The sequence below is a fragment of the Trachinotus anak genome, unplaced genomic scaffold, assembly GCF_046630095.1.
Source record: "Trachinotus anak isolate AG129_WGS33_773 ecotype Australia unplaced genomic scaffold, CSIRO_AGI_Tana_v1 ptg000018l, whole genome shotgun sequence".
NCBI classification, from domain to species: domain Eukaryota; kingdom Metazoa; phylum Chordata; class Actinopteri; order Carangiformes; family Carangidae; genus Trachinotus; species Trachinotus anak.
Genome location: NW_027273869.1, coordinates 11,645,953 through 11,672,899, shown reverse-complemented (window position 1 = coordinate 11,672,899; position 26,947 = coordinate 11,645,953). Strand labels below are relative to the sequence as shown.

The window sequence follows — 26,947 nt, the reverse complement described above, 5'->3', positions numbered from 1 at the left end:
CTCTTCCTCACACCCAGCCCCATTCCATCACACTCCATTTCTCGCTTTTATTTCTTCATCTCACATATCCCTCAAGAAACAGAACCCTCCTCTTCCTCCGTCTGTACCTTCCTCCCCTTTACACACACGTACTCCTCTACCTCGCCTGTCTCCTCTGCGTTCTTTCTCTCCCTCTCTGAAGTCAGACCAGTGCTGACAGATAAGTTAAACCCTGTGGCATGTGATGTTGGAGTGACACTGCACAAAGCATCTCCCCTACACACAATCACTCAACCGTGCTCTCTTTTCAGCGCACACACCTACATACATAGATATGGACTTCAGCTTTGAGAATATATATGTATATGTATGTATGTGAACAGTACATACACACATGAACAGATAAGCATTCATACACATAGAATACATTTACACAGACACACAAATGCCACAGTAGCAGTACACACACACTTTCTGCCTCTTTCTGTTTCTCACACACACAACCACACACCCAAGGACACACACAGATAAGGGGTCTCTAATACTCTGAACCCACGCAGGCCAGTATTTCCATCCTCGCCATCTCCCTCCTTCCCTATCAGTCCTCCCTCTCGTCATCTCTCATACTTTTTCCACCACTTCAGTGTACAAGGGTCCCTCTCCTTTCTGAGTCTTCATATGGCTGACGGCCAAATTGCTCTGCAGCCTCGAATCTGTTCATATATGTACATGCATGCACTAAACAAACTTATAAACATACATGTTGGTGAGGTGAAAGAGTTAACTTGGTCATTTGCTTTGTTGATTAACAGAAAGTACATCATTCAAGTGATTCTTAGAAAGAAAAAATGTCAAAAGTGAATATTTGCTGGTTTTTCTTAGTCTTAGTGATTGTAAACTGAATATTTTTGGGTTATAGGCTGCTGGTTGGACAAAACAGCACTTTAAAAGACATCATCTTGGGCTCCGGGAATGTTACAGGTATTTTTGGTCATTTTCTCACATTTTCTAAAGAATTTAATGGATTTATAGAGAAAATTCTGCCTTTGAGCTACTGTACAATACACTGATTTCATTCATTTTGGGAAATGTATCATCAAACTAATATTTTAGTATTGCTGTCTTGACTTTCCATTAGCTTTTGGATTATGGTAACTTTTTCTGCTTATTTTCATCCGAGTATTCACTTGTTAAAGGAAATATCTAAAACATTTTATCCAAAATTTTTTTTACTGCAGGTGGTGGAGAATGCAGTAGGGTGCTGGAAAAGGTTTGTCAACCTCACTTCATTTTACTTGCTGGATAGATGCTGGTTTGAGAGCGTCTGCACAGCCCCTGCACTTGTTAACAAATTCATGAAGCTGTTCCACTCTTCCACTGGAGGGAGCTACTGTCCTTGGTAGGACTGTGCTGCTGGATTAATTCTCTCTCTCTGTGGTCACAGGTAGTTCATTAGTTTGTCAGTCACTCTGCCTGGCTGGATATCTATTCATCTGTTTTGCTATTTGTGCATCCACCTGCCTCTTTAGCTGACTGTCTGCTGATCTGTTTGGTTTTGAGTCTGCCTCTTTCTGCCGCTCTGATTAAAACTAACTGTATGCAACGATGAGTCCGGTCATCTATCTGTCTGCCCCCCCTCCCCACACGCCTCATTTGATTTCTCCCTCTGTCAGTCTCTCTGTCAGGAATGAGAGGAATCTGCAGCAGAAGCAGCAGCTGGCAGGTGGGCCAATGTCCCACGATGCACTGCGTGGGGCACGCGGTGTGCCACTCGCCCCACATTTAAGCTTTTATTGTTTCAGGAGCTCAACAATCGCTTTCGCATTCACGGTCGCACATCTATTCTATACAGCAGAGAGACTGGCATGCAGTCATGGCATGGACAATGACAGCGACAGACACAGATCAATTCTCCACAGTGAATTCACGGGAGGGGGGCAAAGTGAGGAGAGAGACTGACAGACGCCCCTGTTATTGACATGCAAACCAGAGATGTACAGTTTGTAACAGAGGAGTCTAGCCATGACTCCTGAGCTTTACCAACTTATTCTGTGTATTTGAGGCTGAGATCGACTGAATATGCTTTAAACACCAGAACTGGGGGGTGAACTGATATAATTTCACTCTTTAAAGTTATGTAGACAGACACTCATCACATGAATGCTGTGCAAAACACACATAGACACATACTGTAATGAGTCAAGAGAGACTAGATGACCCACTAACAGCTGCACTTGGCACAGACATCATGCCGGGATGTGAGGTGCTCACGTCACTGCTTTGAAAGACCATTTGAAGAGTTGAAAACAGAGGGAAAAGTGCACATTGGTTTGACAGAGAAGAGAGTGCAGGTATATATGTGTGTGTGAGTGGGTGTCATTTAAAAAAAAAATCTGGAGGTGAGTCATCATCTGTAATGACAGTCCTCTTCAAAAGCAAAGCGGGAAAGAGGTGATGTGTGATTGACTCTGTGTGAGTGCGTGTGTGTGTGTGTGTTTGTGTGTGTGTTGTGCAAAAACACCAACAACACTGCAAATGTGGTCAGAAAATCTTTTTGTTTTCCATGCCAATAACTTAAGCTTGCACAGCTCTTTTTTCTTGAATCAACTGAAAGCATCTTTTATTAGCCAGACTCTATTATTGTGCTAATTTTGTAAATAGTTAGCAGGATCTTTTGTTTGCTGTGACACCTTCCAGTCCCACCCTGTATAGCTTTCTGTTTATCAGATCTGTGTGCCTGAATTATGTGGAGTAGCTGATGTAATAGTGGTAGAAGCTTTTCCGAACATTTGAGAAAAGTCATTTTATCTCTCATGTACTCACGTTTTAAGAGTGCCAGATGTCATGAGCTCAGTGACCAGAACAATACATTTCTTTCCTTTGCATGGCCCCTCCCACGAGTCATAGAAGCGGACAATGTTAGGATGCTGGAGACCCTTCAACATCCCAGCCTCTTCTTTGAAGCGCTGTCGCTCAGACTTGGACAGCTTACGATCCTACAACACAGGACAGACGAAGACAATAAGTCATACAGCCACAACACTGAGGAAACATTGCTCATCTGAAAACCAGAGGGGAGAAGTATTTACCCAAACAAAACAAGTCGTTTTAACAGTACAACATGATTATAGTGAGTGTGATTACAATCAAATCAAGCAGGAAGAGGTTTCAAGGGGTGGAGAGGAAAGCTAATTATGAGAAGAGAAAATCAACGTTATACAGAGGGAGAGAGGAGGAGAGGAGAAATAATAAATGGCAACAAACATGAGCCAGACTATGGTTTGACAAGAGGATTCAAAACATCTTTCACTGATGCAGCATCTAAACAAGCTATTAAAACACAAATTCAGGTGAAATGTGAAACCAGGTACCAGGTATCAGAAAACGGTGCCAGCTCTAGAGAAGGATTTGGATGAGGATGAAACAGTAGACCATCCTTTCATCTTAACTCAAAGCAGCCACAAACATCCATTACTGTGAGTCTCAGGCTGTATTTTCATCTGTCCTCTTCATCTGCACAGTACCTGCCTTATTTCTGCAATTGGTGACAAACTTTTATAAGAGGGATTCATAAATAAATTGATTCGAATTCACACATGAGGCAAAATTAGGTTAACTACGAGATGAATAAAACTTAATCTAATGATTATTTTCTTGATTAATAATTGGGACTATAAAAAACAATTATAGTCTATCAGAGAAATCTAAGTACAACAGAAAGAATTCACATTATCAGACTTGGTGCTCCTTTTCTGATAGAATTAATTGACTATTCAGCTCTAATTAAGTGTCTATTAGGGAATGAGATTTCAGACATAGCTTTGATGCCACCAGCTGCTTCCTCTCACTTGCCGGTGAAAATCTTAACCAGGATTGATAAACTGCTATCGACTCCATATAAGCAAGTACATGATCCCTCACCAGCCTCCCACCAATATTCACTGGAACGCACATCAAAGCCTGAGAGACTGGCTCCATCTTCTTGTGTCCATATATTTGTTGCTTTAAATTTCGCACCAAACTTTAACTGAGTCTTTATTAGTGGTGGTCGTGGGCACCCAGTGGGAGCTCGACCAAAACAAGCTTAGAAAAGAAAGTTACTGTCGACATTCTTCCATCCTGTGCAAGAATAGCTTCTTAGAAAAGTCCAGCACATCCACACACACACACACATACAGTTTAATGGGCATTCCAGCTCTACCACTGATACGTCAATAAACACAGATGCAAAGGGCAGTGTGGGCAGGCTGGATCTTGTAAAGAAGTGTTGGAGTGTGCATGTGTGTGCACTCATACATTAACACGCTGTCAGGCATTCATTTGTGTCTAGCCTGTGTTGTGTATTCGTTTACACATCTAAATAATTCATTATTATTTTGTTGTAGGTTTTACTTTTTTGCTTTTATTTAAATAATTACCTCTGTTGAAATTTAAAGGAATATATTCTATGGTAATTTATGTGAATTTGTTCCAGGCGAGAGTGTGTGTATGCTCTTATTTGCTTTTGTCTGAGTGTGTTTGCACACTAGTTTCTTCATCAGCTGTGTGTCTAACAGTAGCTGACACATCCAGCACATCAGTGGCCCAAAAATAAATAAAACCAGAGCTGCCAGACGACGATAAAATAAGATGACGAAATCTCAATGCTTGGAGGATTTAAGTCCAAATATGGTTGCAGCTTCCTCTGTGGTTGTAATTAATAACACCAAATAGAAAGTCTTTACAGCTAACCTGCAGTTACAAGTAGGCTGCACCAGACATTAAAAAAACCCCATCAGATTAATACAAATATGAAGGAGATGTTCCAATTAACCTGGAACAAACAGAAATTTGTGCTTTGAGATGAAATCATGACACACATCCAGAACGTTTCATAATGTCTATGACCCTTTTAGAGGATGAAATTACAGGCAACTGAACAGACGGCCTGGTCGGCAGACAGACAGAGACAGAGCAGCAGCACAGACACAAAGGTTGGGCGTGTTTAAGTATAGATGACAACATAACTGAAACACAGAGTGAGACCAGAGCACAAAGAAATTTAGGTTGCATTTAAAGAAGCAACAGTATTTTTAAGGTGATGCAAGAGCAGATGTTGGGAGGTTAGACACCTACTCCAGCAACATTAGCAGGATTATTGCCATGGCAACCAGTTCTAAAAAGAGGTCCAATGAGGAGCACTTCGACTCCAATCCAACAGTTTAATTCAATAAATAAACAGTATTCTGACATATTTCAGGTATACAGATAAAATGTTGTGAACCGCTGCTTTTTTATAGCATTGTATTGTTTCATCTGAGTATTTCATTTGAATAAGAATTAAACTAAAACAAATGCATCCAGTGCATTAGTGCAAAGCAGCTGAGACAAAGAAAATGCTCACAATCAGTCATTCAAGTGGTTTAAAGCTACCCTCCCTGATTTTGTAAAAGAGCCAAAACATCCCAAAACACATTCACTGGACCAACAAGCAACAACTCAGCACTGAAGATTCTGCCTGGTCACAGTGATGTTAAGAAGCTGCAAGAAAACCTTGTGAGCTGCGTCAGAGATTAGGACAATCTCTGAGGTGATGATCTCATATTGTCATATTGTATAACCTGGGGCCTCATCTATATCATATGACACAGAGAGAGAGAGAGAGAGAGAGAGAGAGAGAGAGAGAGAGAGAGAGAGAGAGAGAGAGAGAGAGAGAGAGAGAGAGAGAGAGAGAGAGAGAGAGAGAGAGAGAGAGAGACTCTGAAAGCTTCTATGTGTTTTTGAGTGCATTAATGTGTGTAAAATCTGTGCAAGTGTGTGTGTGTGTGTGTGTGTGTGTGTGTGTGTGTGTGTGTGTGTGTGTGTGTGTGTGTGTGCGCGCCCATGACAGCTTATCCCTTTATCCTACAGCAACCCTTTCACTGATGATGGCCCATTAGCAACTGACACACAGAAACATCCACATGTGCTTACTAACCCTTCTTCCTATTCTCCCTCACTGTCCTTCTTTTGCCTGTTACGATCACGTGACCCTGTGGTCACATGACAATAGCCTTAGGTCACCTGACTAACTGGAAGCCAACATTCCATTTCCCAGCAGCACTTAGAAAAGACCCTGACCACCCATATCACTGTTAGACACCTCCCTCAGGACACTAGAAGATTACTTCTCCCCTCTGTCTTGCTCTCTTACTGAGTGTGTTTGTGTATGTGTGTGTGTGTCCACAGACGTGAGCAGACAGCAAGTCTAGGGGGGGCTTCCTAATCCATTATTAATGTTTCCTTCTTCATTCTTGTGTATAAATGAGTACACATGTCTCACACAGACAGTATATGCTTTATCAGTTACCGTAAATGCAGATCTGGAGGAAGCTATATAAAAACAAAACTGTTGTGAGCATGTGGATAGTTAAGGGATTAATTTGATCTAAGTCTTCTTGTTGAGAGTGGTTGTTTTCTTTCTCTCTTTATCCCTTCTTTTCTGCTCTGAACTTCAAAACATCATGAGACTTGAATTTGTTAGACTCAGAAATACCCTCTCTCTCTCCATCCAAGCCCCCACCCCCACCCCCCCCCTCTCTCTCTCTCTCTCTCTCACATACACACAGCTCACAGGAACACACACCTAAGAGAGATGAGTCTATTCACTCAAATCTGCAGCTCCTTATCTGACACTCACACACACTTCTTTTCGACATAAGGACTTCTCACTCTCTAAGCCCCGCATTGCTTACTTTCTATCTTCCTTTCACCTATCTGAGGACTTGAAAGCAGCCACCTATATATCCCTGTGTAAGTGACAGTCAGTTCTAAGTCTGTCTGCCCTATTTCCGCACATCCTCACACCCACATACAGTACAACCAGGCAGCCAGACAGGCGGGCAGAAACAGAGCTGGCAGTGTTAAAGCATTATGCAGCTTCCTGCAGAGAGGCTGAAAGCTGAAACCCTCTGATCAGCTCATCTAGTCTGGACATCCCACTGCGCTTTAACACTCTGTGATCATCTGCTCTGGTCTGCTGCACCCCGGCGAGCGAGCAGAACTCACAGCACCAGATGGATGGAGGTCGCAGCAGAAGACAACACCACGAGTGCCAGGAAATTCAGAGAGTATACGCACTGACACGGTCGAGAGTTTCTGGGTACCAAACTCACAGGATGTTGTCCAAAGTGCCTAATCTCTCCTGGGGACAGTGGAAGTCTAAATATAGGATAAATAATTGCATATGATCCGTTTCTCATGAGTTAATTTGTTTAGAGAAGAGACAAAAAAGTCCACGATGGAAGGAAGGGAAAGAAACTGTTCTGTCTGACTCAGTAATTGGTAAATTCACAATATCATCACAAAATTTACCAAGTTAGCAGCCAGGAAGTTTTAGATTAGAGTGAGTCCTATTATCTGGGAGTGGTGGAGTTAACGATCCTCCCAGACAAGTGTTTATTACAGCTGACTACCAAGAACTGAGATCTGGGTATTTCCCTGGAACACTCACCAAAATCTGTTCCTGTTTCTCAGGAAAAACACCTGCAGAATCCCAAGTCAGATCATATCTATGACGGCTACAGAGACGCCTTCTCTGCTTCTCTGTGGCTGTCATAGATTCGGTCTGACCTCACTACAGTAATATAAGTAGATCAACATTTCATCTGCAGCAGTTTCCCCCAATGACTTTTCATGCTACAAGGGCAAAATATTTTTTTTAGATTGAATGAAGAAAATTAAAAGTGATCAAACACAACCATGCACACACAGTTCAAAGAGGGACTTCATCAGATATACAGACCTCCACTCCAAGTCAGAAGAGTGGAGCGGATTGCCGAGCAGCAATTACCAGATGAAGCATTGAGTACAGAAAATCAAGGATCAAATTATTCTGGTGTGTTTTCTACAAAGATAATGGTCTATTCAGAAAAAATGTAATTTTCTCAAAAAATATTACCACATAAGCTAACAACAACATAAAATTAAAGACACATAATTGTGCACAGCGATGTTATACAGCTGATTACGATTTACTTCACTGACACCATTCACCCAGTAAGGCACGCTGTGCAACATGCACCCATATGACCACAATGAAAACCAAATAAAAGAAACTGAATGCAGACCATCGTTAAAGTAGCAAAGTAAGCTTTGGGTCGAAGATACTGATCAAAATCATTTTCTTAGAGCCTGTTTATGAAAATCTTGTATTGCTGAAAGCATTTAGAGATGATTTAGTTTAAAACCACATGGTGAAAACACAGAGACTCTGCCAAGGTCTGCAGCTGCACCTTAAAATAAATGTTGTACATGAAGAATACAATTAGGAGTAGGAGAGGCAGAGTAGTAGTAAGACTAGCTGCAGAAGATTTGAGAACTACTGCGCTGCAGAAAAGTGCAGTTTTATTCCCTAAAACCAATCATGACCTAGTAGTTTTGCTTTCAAATAATTATTCCAACATACAGCAGAACAGCTGGCAGCGTTCTCTTTGCCATAATCACGTAACCCTTTCTGGGAGCCGAAATGAACTATAAACTTTTCATCCCAGTTTCTTCAGAACGTGTTGTTGAACCAATTTGATTTTCTCTGATCAAATCCTGACCCACATTCCCAAGAATGCTGATTTGTAACTGGAGAGAAAAATCACGACCTGCAAATCTTTATTACATTAAGCCTCACGGTTCAGTCAGTGAGCTGATTTGCTTCTATATACAGTAAAGACCTACAGTGGTGTTGGATAGGGGCTCATGGTGGGGTGGTGTGTGTGTATTTGTGTACGCCAGTGCATGAAAAAAAAAAAAAAAAGTCCTGGTGTGCTCCATTAGTATGTAGCCAAAGTGTCTCTCAGACCCCCCACACTCTGGCAACGCTCTCCCGCAAAGAACCACAAACCCCCTTACAGCGCGCACACACAAACCTCATAAACATGTACACAAAAAGACACACATATGTATGTCTTTCACTTGCACACACAAACCAAAACCCCTTCAAGACCTTTACCACAGCTTGTTATGGTTAGCCAGCATATGAGAGTGAGAGAGAGAGAGACAGAGAGCGAGCGAGCATCTGTTATGAATAAGGATGATTGAAAGGTGGATGAATAAGTTCCAGTAAAAGTCAGAATGGGAGAGAGAGCGATGGAGACTGATCTCATAATTTCAACAGAAAAAACCGAGCTTAGAGTCCACTCGTTCATGTGTTTGCTTTTTCTTTTCGTCCTCTCCTTCTTGTTTCCCTTTCCGACTGCCTCACTCGCTCTTTGTTTCTCCATCACCACCCACTCTCCCCCCTTCTCTCCTCCTTTTTAGGTGGTTTTTGGTTTCCCATCAGTCACCACTCTACATATTGCAGTAACCAGGGCCATGTGTGTGCACATGTGTGTGAGCTGTAGTTTGACCTAGTTGTGGCTGAAAATCAGTCGTTTTTGTAGCAAATGTGGTGAGATACAAACACTACGGTTTTTCTTCTTTGTTCTTTGGGAATATGGTGATTGGTGATGTGTTACTTGTATGATTTAATGTGTTCTGGTTTAGTTTTGTGTGAACAGAGAAAGCAACTGCGTGCTCCACACCAAGTATGATCAGGTGTCAATCTTCTATAGGAGGGATGTGCTAATTTTTCTTTTTTTTTTCTTTGTGTGATTTTGAGCAGACAAACTACAAACAAACCCATTCATCAGGATGGGTTCAATAACAAGCCTTATGTGTGTGTGTGTGTGCACATGCTGTGAACTCTTGTGTTAACAATAGGTGCCATCTCTGCCTGCCACTCAGTGTGCACCCTATTGTCTCATCTCTCAGTGCTTGGCTGTGCACGCACACACACACACACACACACACACACACACACACACACACACACACACACACACACACACACACACACACACACACACACACACACACACACACACACACCCTCCCTGGTGACCACCAACAGATGCACCATGTGCCAGTGCAGTCATCACCCTCTGCTCTGCTGGTCACGCCCCTCCTCCTCTCGCTGCTCCTCCTCTCGCTGCTCCTCTCTCCTCTTCCTTTTCCCTTTTTCTGCTTCACTCCTCTCCTATTGTTTCCTACCCTTAACTCCTCTCCTCTTTTCCGTTCATGGGATTACCCCACCATACAAGCAGGATGCAATTTTTTTTTTAAATAGCCTCCCTCCCACATCACACCCCATGGTTCAGCCACTTGATCCAGTCATCTTGATCCAAGAGTAATGAGAGGAAATCTGAGGATAATGAGTGGAACTTCTGGTGTAAAGTTGTTTCCCTCTAAAGTGATAATCCTTAACAGAACAGCATACCATGCACAAAGAATCACATCATACCTGAAATAATCCCAAATTTGGAGCTGATAAGCAAAATAAGGTGACATGCCAGACTTTCCAAAGACAGCTGCAGGAAAAAAAGATCAACTATAACATTTATAATCACCTTAAAAGCACCAAGCTGCTAGGATTCAGTGCGAATCTACGAACCTCTGACCTTTAAGATACAGATAATTTTATCTCATTCTCAAGATAATAATCTCATACCAATCTAATACCCAAATCCTGAATCAGCTGAGCAAATCTGTGCCAATGTCCATGGCTTTAATAAAGCTCTATTCATTCATCGATTGTGGTTTTGATTGAGTTGATTAGCAACAAACAATGGCCTCCTTTGTCTTCCATACAAGAAACAAAGATCCAATTAAGTCACGTGAATAAAACAGGAATCCAACGTTTCACAGTTTTGCATTAGAAGGCTTTTTATTACTTGCGTCAGCTTCATTATGACATTAGTATAACAGGAAGATTATCAGGGGTAATCTTAAACAGAAGGTTTGGAGGAGTCCAAAATCAAAGTTCAGGGGATTCATTGTAATGAAATGAGAGATTTAAATGTGGGAATAAGTCATAAACAGTGATAATGTGTTTATGTAAAACAGAAAGAGACACATGTCTCATCCCTTTAAATTAGCTAGAAAAAATATGAAGTCCATTTTCTTAAAAACTGATTCTAAACAAACAACGTGCCTGTTAAAGTTGTGTTAAAGTTAAGTGGCATGTTGTAAAACTGCTTCGCGTGTTTTGTTTGATTGATTTGGCAGTACAATGCCCTTTGAACTATCACAAAGATTAATTTGAAACATGAGCCATTCAGACATAATGACTGTCATATATCAGTAGACCTGTCTGCCTTGAAGGGACCAAAAGCTCTTTGAACTTGTGACTTTTTTTTTTTTTTTTTTCTTCCAGAGGAGGCCACACCATGCTGCTGCAGCATGTATGTCATGTGTTTGAGTCAAGTGTGTATAAAGCAGTTGTGCGTCTGTGTGCAAGAGTGCATGTGATTTGCAGACTTTAAGTGTATGCATGTTTTTCCTGTGAGTGCATGTGAGTATATTTGCATGCAAAAGGTTGCAGCCTTAATATAGTGAACGTCCACCTGCCTCTCTGTTAACACATCATAAACAAACAGATCCTGGAGATACTGACATGTTGACTGGCGTGATCCATTCCCATGTGCTGCTCAGGCATTTCAATCTTTTTCACTACATCCAAATGAGTAACATGTCTAATGACAAGAAAAAAAAACTCTACGGAGCATGTCTGCACAGACCGAAGCAAAAAGAAACATCCCATATGCTGCCGGAGAATCCTGGATGAAATCCCTTCTAAAGCCTACTAAAATACTAACAGATACTACTGGCAGGGGTTCATTACCAAGAAACACTATGCGTGTTGCCATGTGGTGTGTGTTTCTGTGTGCTTATGTGCAAGTCTCCCTGGATTCCACGGGGTGTAAATGACATCTTATAGCGAGGTCCTGACACTGTTACAGTAACTGATGATCTAACAGAGGGTTAGGGCCAACGCTAGAGAGAGGATCAGGGCTGTCCCAGATAAAACGATTACATAATCTGTGAGGACTATCCCTTTACACTCCATTACATGTAGGCCTCCACTATTAACGCCCAAGATGAACTTTAGCACTTCTCAGGTTTCACTTTAAAGAGCATCAGCAGCCACAAGCATCCAATCACAACGCAGCAACTTTGTGTGTCTGATATAATGCTGCAAACAGCATGGATGCTGTATTGAAGCAATCAGCTAGAAGTTACACTAAGCGTGGGGAAAAGAAGCTTTTTTAAGTAATGTATTTATCACTTCAGAAGTCACACTTCTACATACTAATTTTGTAAAATTTTGATTTTTATTGATGACCATGGAGACTAGAGAGGTCCCCAGTCAGAATCAAAGGGATATTGTAATTACACTTTGTCTCCTAAACACTTTCTTTTTGTTACTTTTATTTAACCTGTAACACACTCCATCGTTTTGGAGATTTTTAGCTCACAGACAGAGGAGAGGATAAGTAAGCAGCTAAGACTGTGGTTTGAATATTTAAAGCACTAAATGTTTATGCTTTGTCAGCCTAACAACCACTTGAGTGAGAGTAACCAACTGTGTGTTTACATGTACACAGTGTAGCTTTGGCACAAACACATACTGACTCTAAGAATACTACACACTTTGTCAGTGATGCGTGTCAGTGTTGGTGTGCTCGTGCTTGTGCTGTGGTCTCGTCTGTAACTCCTCCACAAGCCCCCAGGATGTCAACAGATTAACAGGAACCATGAGGGGACAAACACACACATAAAGGTATGAAAAAGAATGCACAAACTGCGCAGACCCACGTGCATGTGCACGTAAACACACAAAGACATACCTCCCATCTATACAATACAAAAAGTGTTAGCTAATGTCAAGAGACAAGGAGCGAGACAGAGCGAGAGCTAGAAATGAGTGGAAAAAGAGGTGAAGTGAAAGCAAAGTTGAAAAACAAGTCAAATCATCAAACTTAGAAGTCATCAAGCCTTTTTCCTCCATCTTTCCCCCGTCATATCTCCATGCACCCGTCTGTTTTCCAATCTATGTCTCTGCCCTTTTCCTGCCCCTCGCAGTGGCCTTTATTTCTTCTGCAGCTGGTTAGTGGAGACGAGGGAGAGGAACTGATTTAGCTCTGACAGGGTAACCAGAGAAGTTAAACAGATACAGGCTACCAGCAGAGCTACGCACCGGAGGCCCAAGTAATCTGTGACACACAACTGGACTGCCTCCAGAAATGTCCAGCAGCCAAACAGACGTGTGTGTGTTGATGTGCATGCGTGCCGAGTTTGTGTTTGTGTGTGTTTCTCTGTGGGTCTGTCTGTGGTTTTGTTACATGCAGGTTTTGGGGTTAATTCGTTCCAGATGAGAGCCCATTACTGCCAAAGCGCACACTGTTACAAGACATTAGCCTAGTTTTACTTCTACTTTTGTCTCCATCGCGTTCCCTCAGACACACACATATGATTTAAAGCAGACATGTTAAACTGAGAAATGTTAGACATCATCTCAAACGTTACAAATGGTGGCAACATCTTGGTATACCCCCCCCCCACACACACACACACACACACAGAAGCAAAAAGTGCACAGAGAAATAATGACAAACCAAAGTCACTTTCCTTTTTACTTAACAGGACAAATAAATGTACACATAATTATGTGTATACAGATGCAGACAATGCGCACACACGTGACCGACAAAACTAGGGTCGGAAGCAAGGAGGAGGGGTGAGAGCAAAAGTGAGGACGGAAGTGAGGTAAGATGAAGAGGAAATGGGCATATTTGTCCTCTGAAGTCTTTCCTGTTAGGATGTCACACAATGCAGAAATGTTCCATACACTACCTACTCTTTGTTACCACGAACAGGCAAAGCAATACTCCTTTGAATAATGACATTTCACAGCAAACTAGACAAGATAACAGTTTCCTTGACAGCGGAAGTTCAACTGCGCAAGCTACAGCAGATTCAGATGGAGACAGGGAGGAGGAAAGACAAGGGAGGCAGAAATGGAGGTCGGATTAAATGACACAATGATGCAATAACTGTGAGAACATCACATACACACACGCGCGTGCACGCACACACACACACACACAAACAGTGTATGGTTACTGCAGAGGTGCCTGTGTGTCTCAGTATACCCTCACTCAGAGACAGATGTCAATGTCACAAGGACTGAGTCAGACTAACGCTTACATCGACTAGAAACACACACTGCCTTTGTCGAGGAAAATCACAGCTTCACAAGCACGCTGCACGGACCAGGAGGGATCAGCATTTCCCATTTATAGGCTCTACTTGGGCAGCCCAACCAGGTGGATAAAATCACTCCATTTCAACTTCAACAAATCTCACAGCAGAGCGCCTTATTTCACTCTCTCATTGTTGGCCTCACACCTGTCTGAGTTGCCTGCGATGCAGTAACTGAGTGGGGACTAGAGGCTTCTCTGTGAGCAGCTGCCTAGCATCTACTAATAGCCTTTGAGGCATTTAGGGGTCATCTGTAAATTGTAGCTACAGAAAATAACCTGGGTTATACTCTGAACTGCATGAGTCACTGCAGGCACATTGGTCACACGGCGCGCCACCCACCTCTGCAAGTAAATTCTCAACCTATGGGAAACACTGGAAATGTTGCTGAATTTTATTTATTTTATTTTTTTTTGGGGGGGGGGGGGGGGGGGCTTTTTAATGCATTTATTAGATATGACAGTGAGAGAGTGACAGGAAAGTTGGGGAGAGAGAGAAAGGGCTGTGGTTAGGACTAAGCCTTAATGGTACGCGCTCTACCAGGTGAGCCAACAATGCGCCCCCCTGGACTGAAATCTTATCCTAGATCTTGCAAGGGTGTTGTTTTTTTGAATGAATAAGTAAGTAAGTAAAGGGAGAAAATGGAGTAGTAGGAGGCCAGAAATCTGTAAAGAGACAGGAAATGAGGTTGAAAGTGAGAGATGGGGGGAAATATGTTATGAAAGTATAAATAGGAGGAGACAGGGGGAGGAGGACAGCTGGAAGCAGAGCAGAAGAAGAGATGAGGAGAAGAAGATGAGAGAAACATAGGAGGGCAACAGATGTTAATGGCTGATCAGAGGTAGGAAGAAAGGAACCTGAAACAGAGGGTAATAGAGGACATGATGGAAGATGCGATTTGAGGTGGAGAGGGCTGGAGGTGGGGGGGAGGTGGGAGGGAACAGAGCACAGATAATGAACTGTCAATTGACACAAAAGCAGAATTGTCTAACTTCGTAATGAGTCTCATTCTCAGGAAAGATAAGTGTAATAATGACAACGAGGCCTCACTAATGAGAGTACTACACCAATTCACACACGATGTAACAACCTTTTCCTGAGCAGGCTATTATACCCTGATCACCACAGGCCTAGATTAAAACTTTTAACAAAGACACTTTCATAAAGGAGCGAGTTAAAAAGCTTATTCATAAAGTGACTGCCAAAATCACTCCATTAAAACATAAAAGGCACAAAATTAACTTCTTTTTTTTAAGCTACAAAGGTCTGTCCTTATTATATGACTGCGAGTTTCTTCTACTTTTTAAAGTATATTTAAGGATTAAGTGAAGTTTGTGAATTCACTGAGCTCATCACAAAAGGTGTAATTTCTTCATGTTGCATATTGTTCTGAGACGTACAGCAAGGAGTGGCCATGTAAACACATACATAACATTTCACCTTATGACTACAGGCTTTAAAGTCACCTGAACACAAACTGTCCTAACTGCTTTTTTCAATCGAGTTCACCAGAGTTCAAACCGTGACCAATTTTGGACCCAAAACTTAAGAAACAAGTGCTTTTGTTATTTCACCTGCCTCTGCTTTGGTGTAATGGTTGGCAGACTTTCTTATGAGGAGAGAAGCAAGATAATTACAATAATGTACAGCTCTGTCGCCTCTGAAAGGAAACACTATAATTAATCGCAAAGTACATCTGGCTACAATTAGCTTCACAAAGACCTGTACAATAGCCAAGCACACACACACACACACACACACACACACATCTTTAAGGACCCAAATGCGCACACACATGCAAAAAATCCACACAATGTACAAAATGCACAAAGGCAAAAGTGCGTGCACACGCATGCGTGCACACGCATGCGTGCGCGCGCGCACACACACACACACACACACACACACACACACACACACACACACACACACACAAACTGTAACAAAAAGTTTCATTGTGCCTATACCCTATTTTACACCTGAATGTGGCTCAGTATAAAAGATGTCCAACTTTGGAACAATGACAACAATGAGAAATGATCATGCAGTTTCCAAGCCCAGGTCAACACAATTAGTGTTTAAAATATCCATACAATGAAGTGTGAGATGGGTAAGGGCAAAGAGACACTGAATAAGACACTGATGCTTTTCTTTTCTTTTCTTTTGTCAGATTCCTCAAAGTACAGAAGCAACTGCCTGAAGGTAAATGAGTAGGGCTATGAATGTTGTTGGTTTGAGTTTCTAGTGGATGAGGTCAGTGCATGATGGGCTACTAAATCTCTGCAATGACTGTAGACAGTGACTGTTGAACATACCGACAGGTTCATGTTGTTTGTGTAAAAAAAAAAAAAAAAACTGTTAAGTATTATTTTAAAAAAATCAGAAACAGATCCCAGTAGGACTGCAACTAACAAATATTTCACTATCATTTAACTGATTATTTTCTTGATTAATCAAATAATCATTTGGTCAATAAAATGTCCATCACAATTTCCACACAGTGTGCCAATGAAATGAAATATAATGACAATTAATCAACTATCAAAGTAGTATCAAAATTAATTTTATGTTAATTGATTAATTGTTTTACATCTAGATCCAACATCTGATGCCCCATTGGTGTTTGGAGATGTATGTCTGAGCGTGTGCAAAACATTACAGTGACAGCAAGTGCAAAAGGAGCTGACTGTTTACCCTGTGACAGATCGTCAACACGTGACGTAGGTCAAAATGTTCCAGACGCACACACACATTAACACACACATTAACACACGGATGGCAAAAGAAAAAAAAGAAAAATCTGGAAAATTGGTCCAGCAAGAGAGGGAGGGAGTGAGGGAGGGGGGCACGAACAGAAAAAGAGGGGGTAATGTCAACAGAAATGCCTCAACTAGGCTTTCTGGCTGCGATAAAAAAAAACACACAAAAGCACGTGTACACACACACACACACACGTTACATCAACAGAGGTTTATGAGAGGTCAGAAAAACAGGTTGAAGTCAAAGGGAAGAAGAAAGTAGGTAAGAAAGTTCGAGAGTCAGGCAGAAACAGAGTCAGAGCGAAACATGCAGTGTACAGTAGAAAGACACAGTCACACGAGCTCAGGCAAACACAGTGTGTGTACGCGCGCAGCTAAAGGATGTGCTGCTCCAGCAGGATGTTTGCATTGATGAATACATTTGGTTTTTGAAAGGCAGCTTGACTGTAACTGGCTGCCTGTTCAAACAGCTTCTGTGAGTTCATACACTTGATGTGACAACTGGCAGTGGTTCGGATTCATTCAGGTGCAAAGCCTGAGAGAGAAGAGAGGAGTGTGTGTACTGTGATATGATCCATCAGAACCTCCACTTCAAAAGGCTTCATACACCGGTTTATGCTAAGTGCTGTGCCAACAAATACAACAGCATTTGTGTGTATGAATGTTGTGGTTGGAAGTCCGAGGTAAATCATTAATTTCTCTGATAGAAACCTGAAAAACCCCCTCTCTCTCTCTGTCACTCATGTTTTGAAACGCTTATGAAAATTTGTCTGCTATCAAAGCAGCACTCTTTATCATTAGTGGCGGCTCAAAAATGGGTCTCTCTTCAAAAGGCATAGGGAATTAAACTTTTAACTAGGCCTGTGTTGCTGCCCAATCCTAACCCTAACCCTATTAAAAAATGACTGCCATGGTTCCCCCGCTGAGCAGTGACAGTAAAACCTGACATAGTACAATGTCCTTTCCCTTTCTAGCTACACTGTCCCACAGATAATTAAAAAAAAAACATCAGTCACATGTTGTCATGTGGCAATATTGTGGTTTGTTAGGTGCAAACTAGTGATGTTCCTGATGAACAAATGCTCTGTCAATTCAATGGTAATTTAAATGTATACTAGTCAATTAGTCTTAAAGAAAGAAAACACTCAGAAACTGAGGACAAGTTAATTAGGAATTAAGTGGGATCGGAGCCTCTGCAGGTAAACAATGTCACATTGGTTTGCTGAGTGTGGCTAAAGTTTGCAGTGCTAGCACCAGAGCCTTCTTTCCTTGGAGGTTAATGTCCACATGCCTGTGCTGAATGTGAGATGTCATCTGTCCCACTTTACACCTTGCTAGTTTACAACATCTGGGCATTAGCAAGGGGGAAAGGGTGGCTGCCGTCTGCCAGGGCTGCCGCCCGGCCAGTGGCAGACAGCTGTGTAACATCCAAGATGCAGCAGTTACGTGGTGTGGCACATTACTAAAATATTAATAAATCATTTCACTAACTAGCATTCCTGGTGCTGACTAATGAGGGTAGCAACATTTTATCGAATAAATGACTCATCGAACACATACCTGGTGCAAACTTAATAAAGGAAAATGCAGAGGTGTGACTAATCTCCACAAATCTGTCACAATGTGCCACTCGAATTGCTGCTACTCTGCACTGACATAGTTCAGTGACAGGTGATACTGTGACTCAGTAGAGTAAACTGTCATTATCTAGATTTATATCATTCAACAATGTTGTTATAAAAATACTCTGGAACTAACAACCATAGCTGCCAATAGCTATCATGGTGGTGATGACACTATGACAACAAAGTTTGAGGCTACAGGTAAACGAAACTGGTGAATCATGAATAAAGAAAATAAAGAAGAAGAAGAAGAAGAAGAATCACAGACACAGAGAAAGAACCTCTCAGTACTGCTGGATGCTGGTCATGGTGAAAGCTAACATGGCTAACATGGCTAAACTCAGGAACAGAACTCAAATTTACCGACACTGCACTGAAAACCAAACCATCAGCCTCATCAGTTCATCACAGGGCCAACCAGTGATAATGAGGAGTGATGAGAGATTGGCATGCAAACACACACACGCACCAGAACTGCCTATGAGATTGCAAGCTCACATCCTGTGTAGTCAGCACAGGACATCAGATATGATTCATGTGTTGGTTGAGTTTTTCCTCTTTTTTCTTGCCCTCCTTTTCTTCTTCTCCTTTTTCTTCTTCTTCTATCTGTCTCTGCTAATCTATCATCACTGGTAAGGTCTCCCTCAATGGACCCCTTAAGTGACCCAAAGGCTGACCCTAAATCTGACCTCAGACCCCTCTACTGAATGAGACCCTCAATACGTCTCCTTGTGTGAGTGTGTGTGAGTGTGTGTGCGTGAGTGTGTGTGTGTGTCTGTTTCCGAGCATGTCGGTGTTTGAATGCACTGATGTGGATGGTTGCACGTGTGTTCATCATACTCTCTTTTTGCACACATATTCAACTGCAAACATCAGTATATTTACATTAATATGTGAGACTCTTTGCTGCACACACTCTTTGCCACACACATTTTTACCTAAGCTCCTCTGCTCTCTGTTCAGGCCATTCATACATGAAACATTCAATAACTCTTTGCATAAGAGCCATTGCTTCACACTGATATCCCACACCTCGTTCACATAAGAAAGATGCTTACAGCTCATACTAATGGACCCAACCTTAACTCTAATCTTTCACTTCTGAACAGGTTGTGTGTGCCAAATACCTGTGTGTGTATTCAGTCAGTAAAATAGGAGAAACAAACTTTACTTAGCTGTAACTTACTAGGTTGAAATTCATACATGTATCTTCCCCATGCAACATTTGACCACTAAGCGGTTGCACGAGAGCAGTTGGAGGTTATGTGGGAGTTTAAATAGGAGGCTGCTTGATGAATGGAGGCTGTGATTGTTCATGGCCTCTATTCAGAAGGAACACTCACACACACAGAGTTTACTGGGGTGAGAGTAATTTGAATATGATCCAGATGCCTACATGTGAGAAGAGAAGAGAAGAGAAGAGAAGAGAAGAGAAGAGAAGAGAAGAGAAGAGAAGAGAAGAGAAGAGAAGAGAAGAGAAGGTAAATAAAACGGCAGGATATGAAATATCAGAAATATGAATCATGTGCTGCTGTTGCTGCTGCTAACACCTCCAGCCCACGAGACTGCTATTTATAGCCAGAGAGAGGGAGCAAAAAGATAGCAGTGAGGAAAGCAAGTTCAGAGACAAACAGTATAAGAGAGAGCAGACAGCAGGAGACAGCAAGAGCAGTGAAAGACTGAGGAAAAGAACAAGGGACAAAAAAGGAAAGCAGTGAAGAGAAAAGGAATCAGTTCAAGGGTGAGAGCTGCAGACAGAAAAGATAAACAGAGAAAAGTGTTGGAGAGAGAATGAAGAGATGGACGAATGATTGTGCACCAGACTGAGAAAATACCTGGGTCAAACTGCGGTCGTCTGGAGGATGACTGGAATGATGAACCAGAAATAAAAGACAGAAGAAACATGGAGCAAGCAACAGAAATACAAGAGAAGAGGCTGGGTGCGGAAAACGTTTTTCATCTGTTCCTCAGAACTGTACGTCATTTCCCTGTGATAGGTGCATGTACCTGTCATAGGCTGAGTCAGTGGGAGAAGGTTGTCTGCCAGCAAAGAGCATGAGATGACAAGTCATTTCTGAAATAAATTAGTTTGCATCAAGATTCAACCCGTCTGATTAAATGAAACATGTATGTGATGAAATCGATGCGAGAACAGGCTAAGAGATGGAACCACTGAACTACGCCCCTTTGTTTGAAAGATGAATGAAATGATACACAGTTTGGTCAATAAGTAACAAGAAAATGCAAAGAAATGAAGAAACCCCAAAGAAGGGCTTTAGTTACTTTAGAAAGTGTTGTCATCACATGGTTCATCTCACAGAACTGATAATTGATGAATGAATGATCACTGATAAATATATTTTTATATATATTTTTTTTTTTCAGTTGGTCATTCTCTCTAAAAAAAACAAAATCAATTGAAGGAATAAATAAAACTGTTAATTCAGTGTTTATGTAATAACTTCTCTCTGCTCATATACCCATATCTGAGTCACTCATCAGTTTACGAGAGCCATGAACAAACACAATGCTGTAAGTTATCCACGCATTGGCAACTTGCATTCACAAACACACCCACAAAGATTTTCACACACCTATTTATACCTAAATGATGCATCTGTCCTTTGGAAGTGTCACTAACTTCACAGTTTGCTCCTTCACTGCAAACTGAGCTTAATCTTGCCAAACCCCCTTAACAAAAGCAGGTGTGTATGCCTATGCACATTGTTTACTCTTATTACATAAAAGATGGGATAAAAGAGGAGTGAGCAACTATCGCTCAGTTTGTTCTGTTAGCAAGGCCAAAAGACTTGCTGGCAGGACCTGTTTTGGTTAATGGAAAAAAAAGGTCCTTCAATAACAAAAGATATATTTATGAACAAGTCGGAGGGGTGAAAAGGACAGAAACAGCTTTTAGTTTTTAAAAAGATGCAGCATGATGGAAGCCTTGGAAGAAAGCAAACCTCAGGCCAGAGATGTGTTGGTTCATAAAAATAAATCAGTCACACACATGTTGAGACATGGTGGATGACAACAAAATTTATGGTCACAGTTCGGTTTGGGTGAGGGCCATTCCCACAATCAACTGTTACGTGTTCATTCCCACTTTCCAACCAATACTCACACAAACAAAAACAGACACAATTGGCTATTTCCCAATATTTAAGCAAGCCACACAGATTGAGTTCTCAGTAATCTCTGGTGAAAGAGGGACAAGCCTTGTGGGTGAAGTGTCTGCACCATTGCACACATCAATTTTGACTGATGGGTGCCAGGAAAATGGCATGTACACACAGGACACGGTGCTGAAACCACCAGGCCGGTGATTCAACAGAGCTAGCATCAGAGGTAGTTTCATAGCACTTTCTGGTAGCTTTCCATCCTCCCCTCTCTCTGTCTGCTGCCCCTTTTTCACCCCTTTGCCCTTTTTTACCTCCTTCCTCTCATCCTCCCCCCTGCCAGCTTCAAGCTAGTGAGCTGAAACAGAGCTCATGTTTGGGCTAATTAAGGACATTCCCCACCAATGCAGTCAGAGCAGATTTGCTGTTTCAACAAAAATGAAGCCTTCTAAAGAGTTTAGAGTTAAATCCAACCTAAAATGTGCTGGACGATACTATAAATGCCAGCAGTTCTTAGCCTTTTTGGCTCAAAACCCTACCTAAAACAAAGCCATGCTCTGTTGCAAGCATAATCACATACAATGGCGAAATTAAACGCCAAATGATCTTTTTTATGTTGCCATTCTACATGCACTTTTACTAAATTATTCATTCAAAGATGCTAAGTAGATACAAATACATATTTATAACAAAAATATTAACAAGACAAACAAAACAGCAAATACAAAAAGGACATCAGTTATTTGATCATAATAATTTTGCAACACTCCAGGCTGAGAGTCTATCACATACGCCTAATATTCCAGAGGAGCCTTAACAGCAGATATATTTCATTACACTATCCTGTTATGACCAGTGGTGTTTCTCGAGCATCTTACAGGTGGCTTGGATCAGCCTGTTTGGATGAGCAGTTTCACCTGCTCCAAAGTAATTTTATCATGGCAGAGAGACACAGAAAGGCCGCACTATGTGATAAAAACAAATTTAAAAAGCAACTCTTTATCCAGCAGATAGCAGATCAGTGCTGAATACACATATATATATATATATATATATATACACACACCAGCACATGCTTAGTATCAGTATCATTCACAACCTGAACCAAGGAAGGAGGCCAACCTGAGGAGTCTCTTTACTGTCTGTTAAATTTTAATTCAGCCAATTATGGCTATTTAAATATTGGATAAAGAAAGTAACTGAAGGGTTAAATATGGTCACAGCTCTATGTCAATCAGTCTGTCGAAAGGAGGAAGAGCAGTGTGAAAGTATACTACAGCTTTGTATATATAGGTAGCAGACAGCTGGTGGCTGACCACACACTATCTGAAATATGCCTCTTTACACACAGATATAGCACAGTGCAAAGTGTCGGTGTGCACATGCAGTAACCACAGAGTGCGGATGTGCTGCAGACTGTGGTGTGGTTTGGTGCCACCTGCAACTCAGAATGCATTGCCGCAAAGTTAACGCACCTATACATTCTTTTTTTCTCTTATTTTACACTACGCTGGAGCACGTGACTGCTGTTGTGCCAGCTTCTGTTGCTCTGTCACACTAAGGTAGTTGCCAAAAAGCCTCCTGATACTGAGCTGTCCCCACTTCTGAACAGATGAAAAATCCTCATCTACTTCTGTTACTGATTACTATAGATAATCAATAAGAGATACAGATTTGTGTGCCTAATATTCATAGAATTCAGGATATAAACACCCTAACCTGTTCTTCTGCCGGCAAAGTCACATGGCTATGCACGCATGGCCGCCCACACCTCAAACACACAAACTGTTTAGACACACAGAGGCTCAGTGAGGCATTATCAATATAAAGTACAGAGAATGGCTTATAGAGTAATTCTTGTTTAGTAATTCACATGCCCTGTTTTTATTTTTCATTTCTGGAATAAAACTGGTTTATCACAACGTACAAATTCAACCAAGCAAGACAAAATGTTTCCTCTTTAAGTAGAAACCAAAGTGCAGCACTACCATGGACGGCTGTGTCAGCTGTCCTGTACTCTTCTGCAAAAGCCCCAGGGCCGGGGAGCATCTGGATATTGAATATACAATGGAGCAGACAATGTCTAAAGTACACAGGTTGAATGGGACTTCCATCAGACCACAGGGGATCTACAGTCCATTACCTTCTAAAGCTCCCCATTAACTTGCTGTCTCACTCTCACTCTCTCTGTCTGCGTCACACTCACTCACTCTCCCTCTGTCTGTCTCTGACGTTGTCTGCATCTCTTTTTTTGTCTTCCTCTTTCTGTCTGTCTGCATTTATCTTGGTAAATATCACACTCTCTTTCTGGGTTGTTTTTCATCAGGCCTTTCTTTCATTCTGAATTGTCTGGTGCTCTTTCCTCCCTTGTCTCTGCCTTCACTACTCTCCTGTCCCTCTTGCTTTTGCTCATGACTTATCTCTCTGGCTATTTTATTGTCCCTTTCTTTCTGTACTGTGTTCATTGGGATTTTGCCACCGTTTCTGCCTGACATGCTTTTGCATTTGTCTTTTTGTTACAGTACAGACATTTCTTTGTCTCATTGAAACTTAATTTTAGTTTAGAGTCCAAAGTTCATGAGTTCTCAATTTTAGTTCAGTTTTAGTTCTCAATATTCTAAATACCACAGGCAATTACACTAACTGACACAAAAACAAAAGACACCTTTCACAACCGAAATAGCAGTATGTGTACGTAATAGTGCTTAAATAAACTGATATTGGCTCAGTAATTTTTGATGATCGATGAATCTTTCAAATCATTTATCAAGTAAAAAACAAAACAAAACAAAAAAAAGTTTATTGAAGCTTCTAAAATGTGAGAATTTACTGCTTTTCCTCTTTTTATTATTCAGTATCTTTGGGTTTTGGGTGGTTGGTCGGACAAACAAGCAATTTGAATATGTCATCTTGGTTTATGGGAAATGATGTGATGGACATTTTGCTATTTTTTTTTTTTATCATGTAATCATTTATCATTTAACAGAAAATTTGTATTTCAGTAGTTGCACCTTTGATATACGATGGATCCCACACAAGTATGCCCACATGTTTCAGGCTACCTGCATGACTGTTTGTACTACATCTAACTCCATTAGCTATGATGTGCACACATGCAACCACACATGCACACTCAGCACGAGAAGAAGAACAAGAGATATTTCCAATCAAATATTGATGGAGTTAGAATGGATGGAGGCCCTCTGAAAAGTCCTTGAAAACACACACACACACACACACACACACATACACACACACACACACACACACACACACACACACACACGTCCCTCTCTCATCTTTCTTTCCTGCTCTCTTTCAGTATTTTCTCCATGTTTCTATTTCTTCCACCTGCATTTCTCTTGCCCTCTCAGCGCCTCCCTCTTCTCTGTGTAACTTAACCCGAGTCAACAACAGGGTGACAGAGGTTAGCTGTTTATCACCCATAACACAATGAATAGACAACACAACCCAACCCACACACATCCATGCACACAAAGGAAGGACAACAGTAAACAAACAGACCTGACCTCTCGGTCAACCCTGCTTTGTTATAATTTGTGTGTGCATGTCTGTGTGCGCAGCAGCACACATGTTTGTGCGAGGAGGAAAGACGGGTGGGACACTTCAGTGCTTTTGTGGAAGTTACAGCTTTAATAGCTAAAATGTTAATATTTCGGAAAATATTGCGATCATGACAACTCATTACATCTCAGCTGTGTGATAAAATCTCATTTTGAGTTAAGACAGAAATTTACCTTAAAAGGAAACTTTAACGGGACTGTGTGTGTGCTGAGAGCATCGATTCTAAGATAAGACCATAAGGCAATATTCCCACATCCTGTCTTATCTCATCACAGAAACTTATTTCTCAGATACATGCAACAGTGGAACATAAACCCTGCTATCAGCCAAGTTCGTAACTTAAACCTTATTGGCTTACTGACCATCACGCTGGACACAGACCTCATGACAGAGGAGAATGATTATTACAGTCATATAATACAGGAATGGTATAATACCTTCGCAAGTGATGGGGATTGACAATGGCACGCTAACTACAAGAAACATTTCATATCATAAGTGTTTAAAGTTTTCAGTGGTTTTCACAGCATGCGGAGCATTACATGCAGAAAGTAATACTAAGATATAGTGTTGGCAAACTGTCTGCACTGTCTCGCAGTATCACGGTTTTATTACACATTAAAATGATTTGTGGCAGATGACGGTTGCAAATCATGCAGCTGTTCATCCTCGCACCCGACCACAGCATTAACAGGACAGAGGGGGCTTTCCCATTCAATTCAAACAGCACTGAAGGCTGCATACCATCCATGTGACCTCGCTCTGCGGTGATTACATCATACAGACTGTGGCTTATAAAGGATTGACTCCTAATCTGGTGAGGAGAACTTCCTACCTCGCTGACCACAGAGTGTGTGATTGTGTATGATTTTGTGTGTGTTTATACTGTTTCCCATTGACTCATCATTGTGTCAGACTGACACTCTCTCTCTCCGCACACTACCCATGGAAGGGACCATTAAGATCATCCAGCTTTTTAACAATTAAAACTTGTGGCATTCATGGGATGAGACACATACAGAGGAGACTCAGGTTTACACCTGATAATGTGTATAAATACACTAACAACATAAGCGCCAGGTGTACGTGGAATGAAAATGCATGGAGAGCACATTGAACAAGTATGCTGCCAAGGAAGAACAACTACTACTACTTCCTAAGAAACACTTGGACAGATGTTTAATGGTGGTCTAAGGCCATCAAAATAAATGTAATGAGCTGTTCTTGTGTCATTTTTATCTTATGATAATGTGCTTTAGAAAATAAAATCCTTCACTAGCATAATTTTCAAGCAATATAGCCAAAGACACACTGATTCCAGCTTCTCAAATGTAACAATATGCCAATGACCCCTAAAATATAACATGAGAACCCATGAAGTTTGCTATAACAGTAAACAGGAGAACATTTCTCTAACCCTCACTTCTTAGCTTAAAATCTGTTATTTTTCTTAATTAAGGAAAGTGTAGACAGTCAGAAGTACACACAGACTGACACACATATCCACTTTGACACATGCAGCCACACTCATTCTGCTCTAGTTATGGCTCAGCAGATGACACTCTGCTGCTCTGCTGCTATTTATAGAACAGAAAGAAAAAAAAATGAGAGGGAAAAATCCCATCTCTTCTCTCTCTTTGCTCCCTCTCTCTGTCTCTGTCGCTCTCCTCTCTTTTCCCAGGAGGCTTTAGTTAAGGTCATGGAGGATGAAGAGAGAGAGAGAGAGAGAGAGACGGAACCAGAGAACGAGAGAGGAAGCCAGAGACAGAAAGGGAGAGGAAAAGTGACAGAG

At 41.4% G+C, this 26,947-nt stretch overlaps 1 protein-coding gene across 1 annotated transcript in view; it reads right to left on the bottom strand.

The window, feature by feature from the left end:
• The window catches only part of wnk1b (WNK lysine deficient protein kinase 1b), a 90,868-nt gene that overhangs the window by 48,778 nt on the left and 15,143 nt on the right, over nucleotides 1–26,947 (bottom strand). Inside the window, exon 4 of the mRNA XM_071503045.1 lies at nucleotides 2,803–2,975. Coding sequence (XP_071359146.1) covers nucleotides 2,803–2,975 — 173 coding nt within the window. The remainder of the gene's footprint in view (nucleotides 1–2,802; nucleotides 2,976–26,947) is intronic.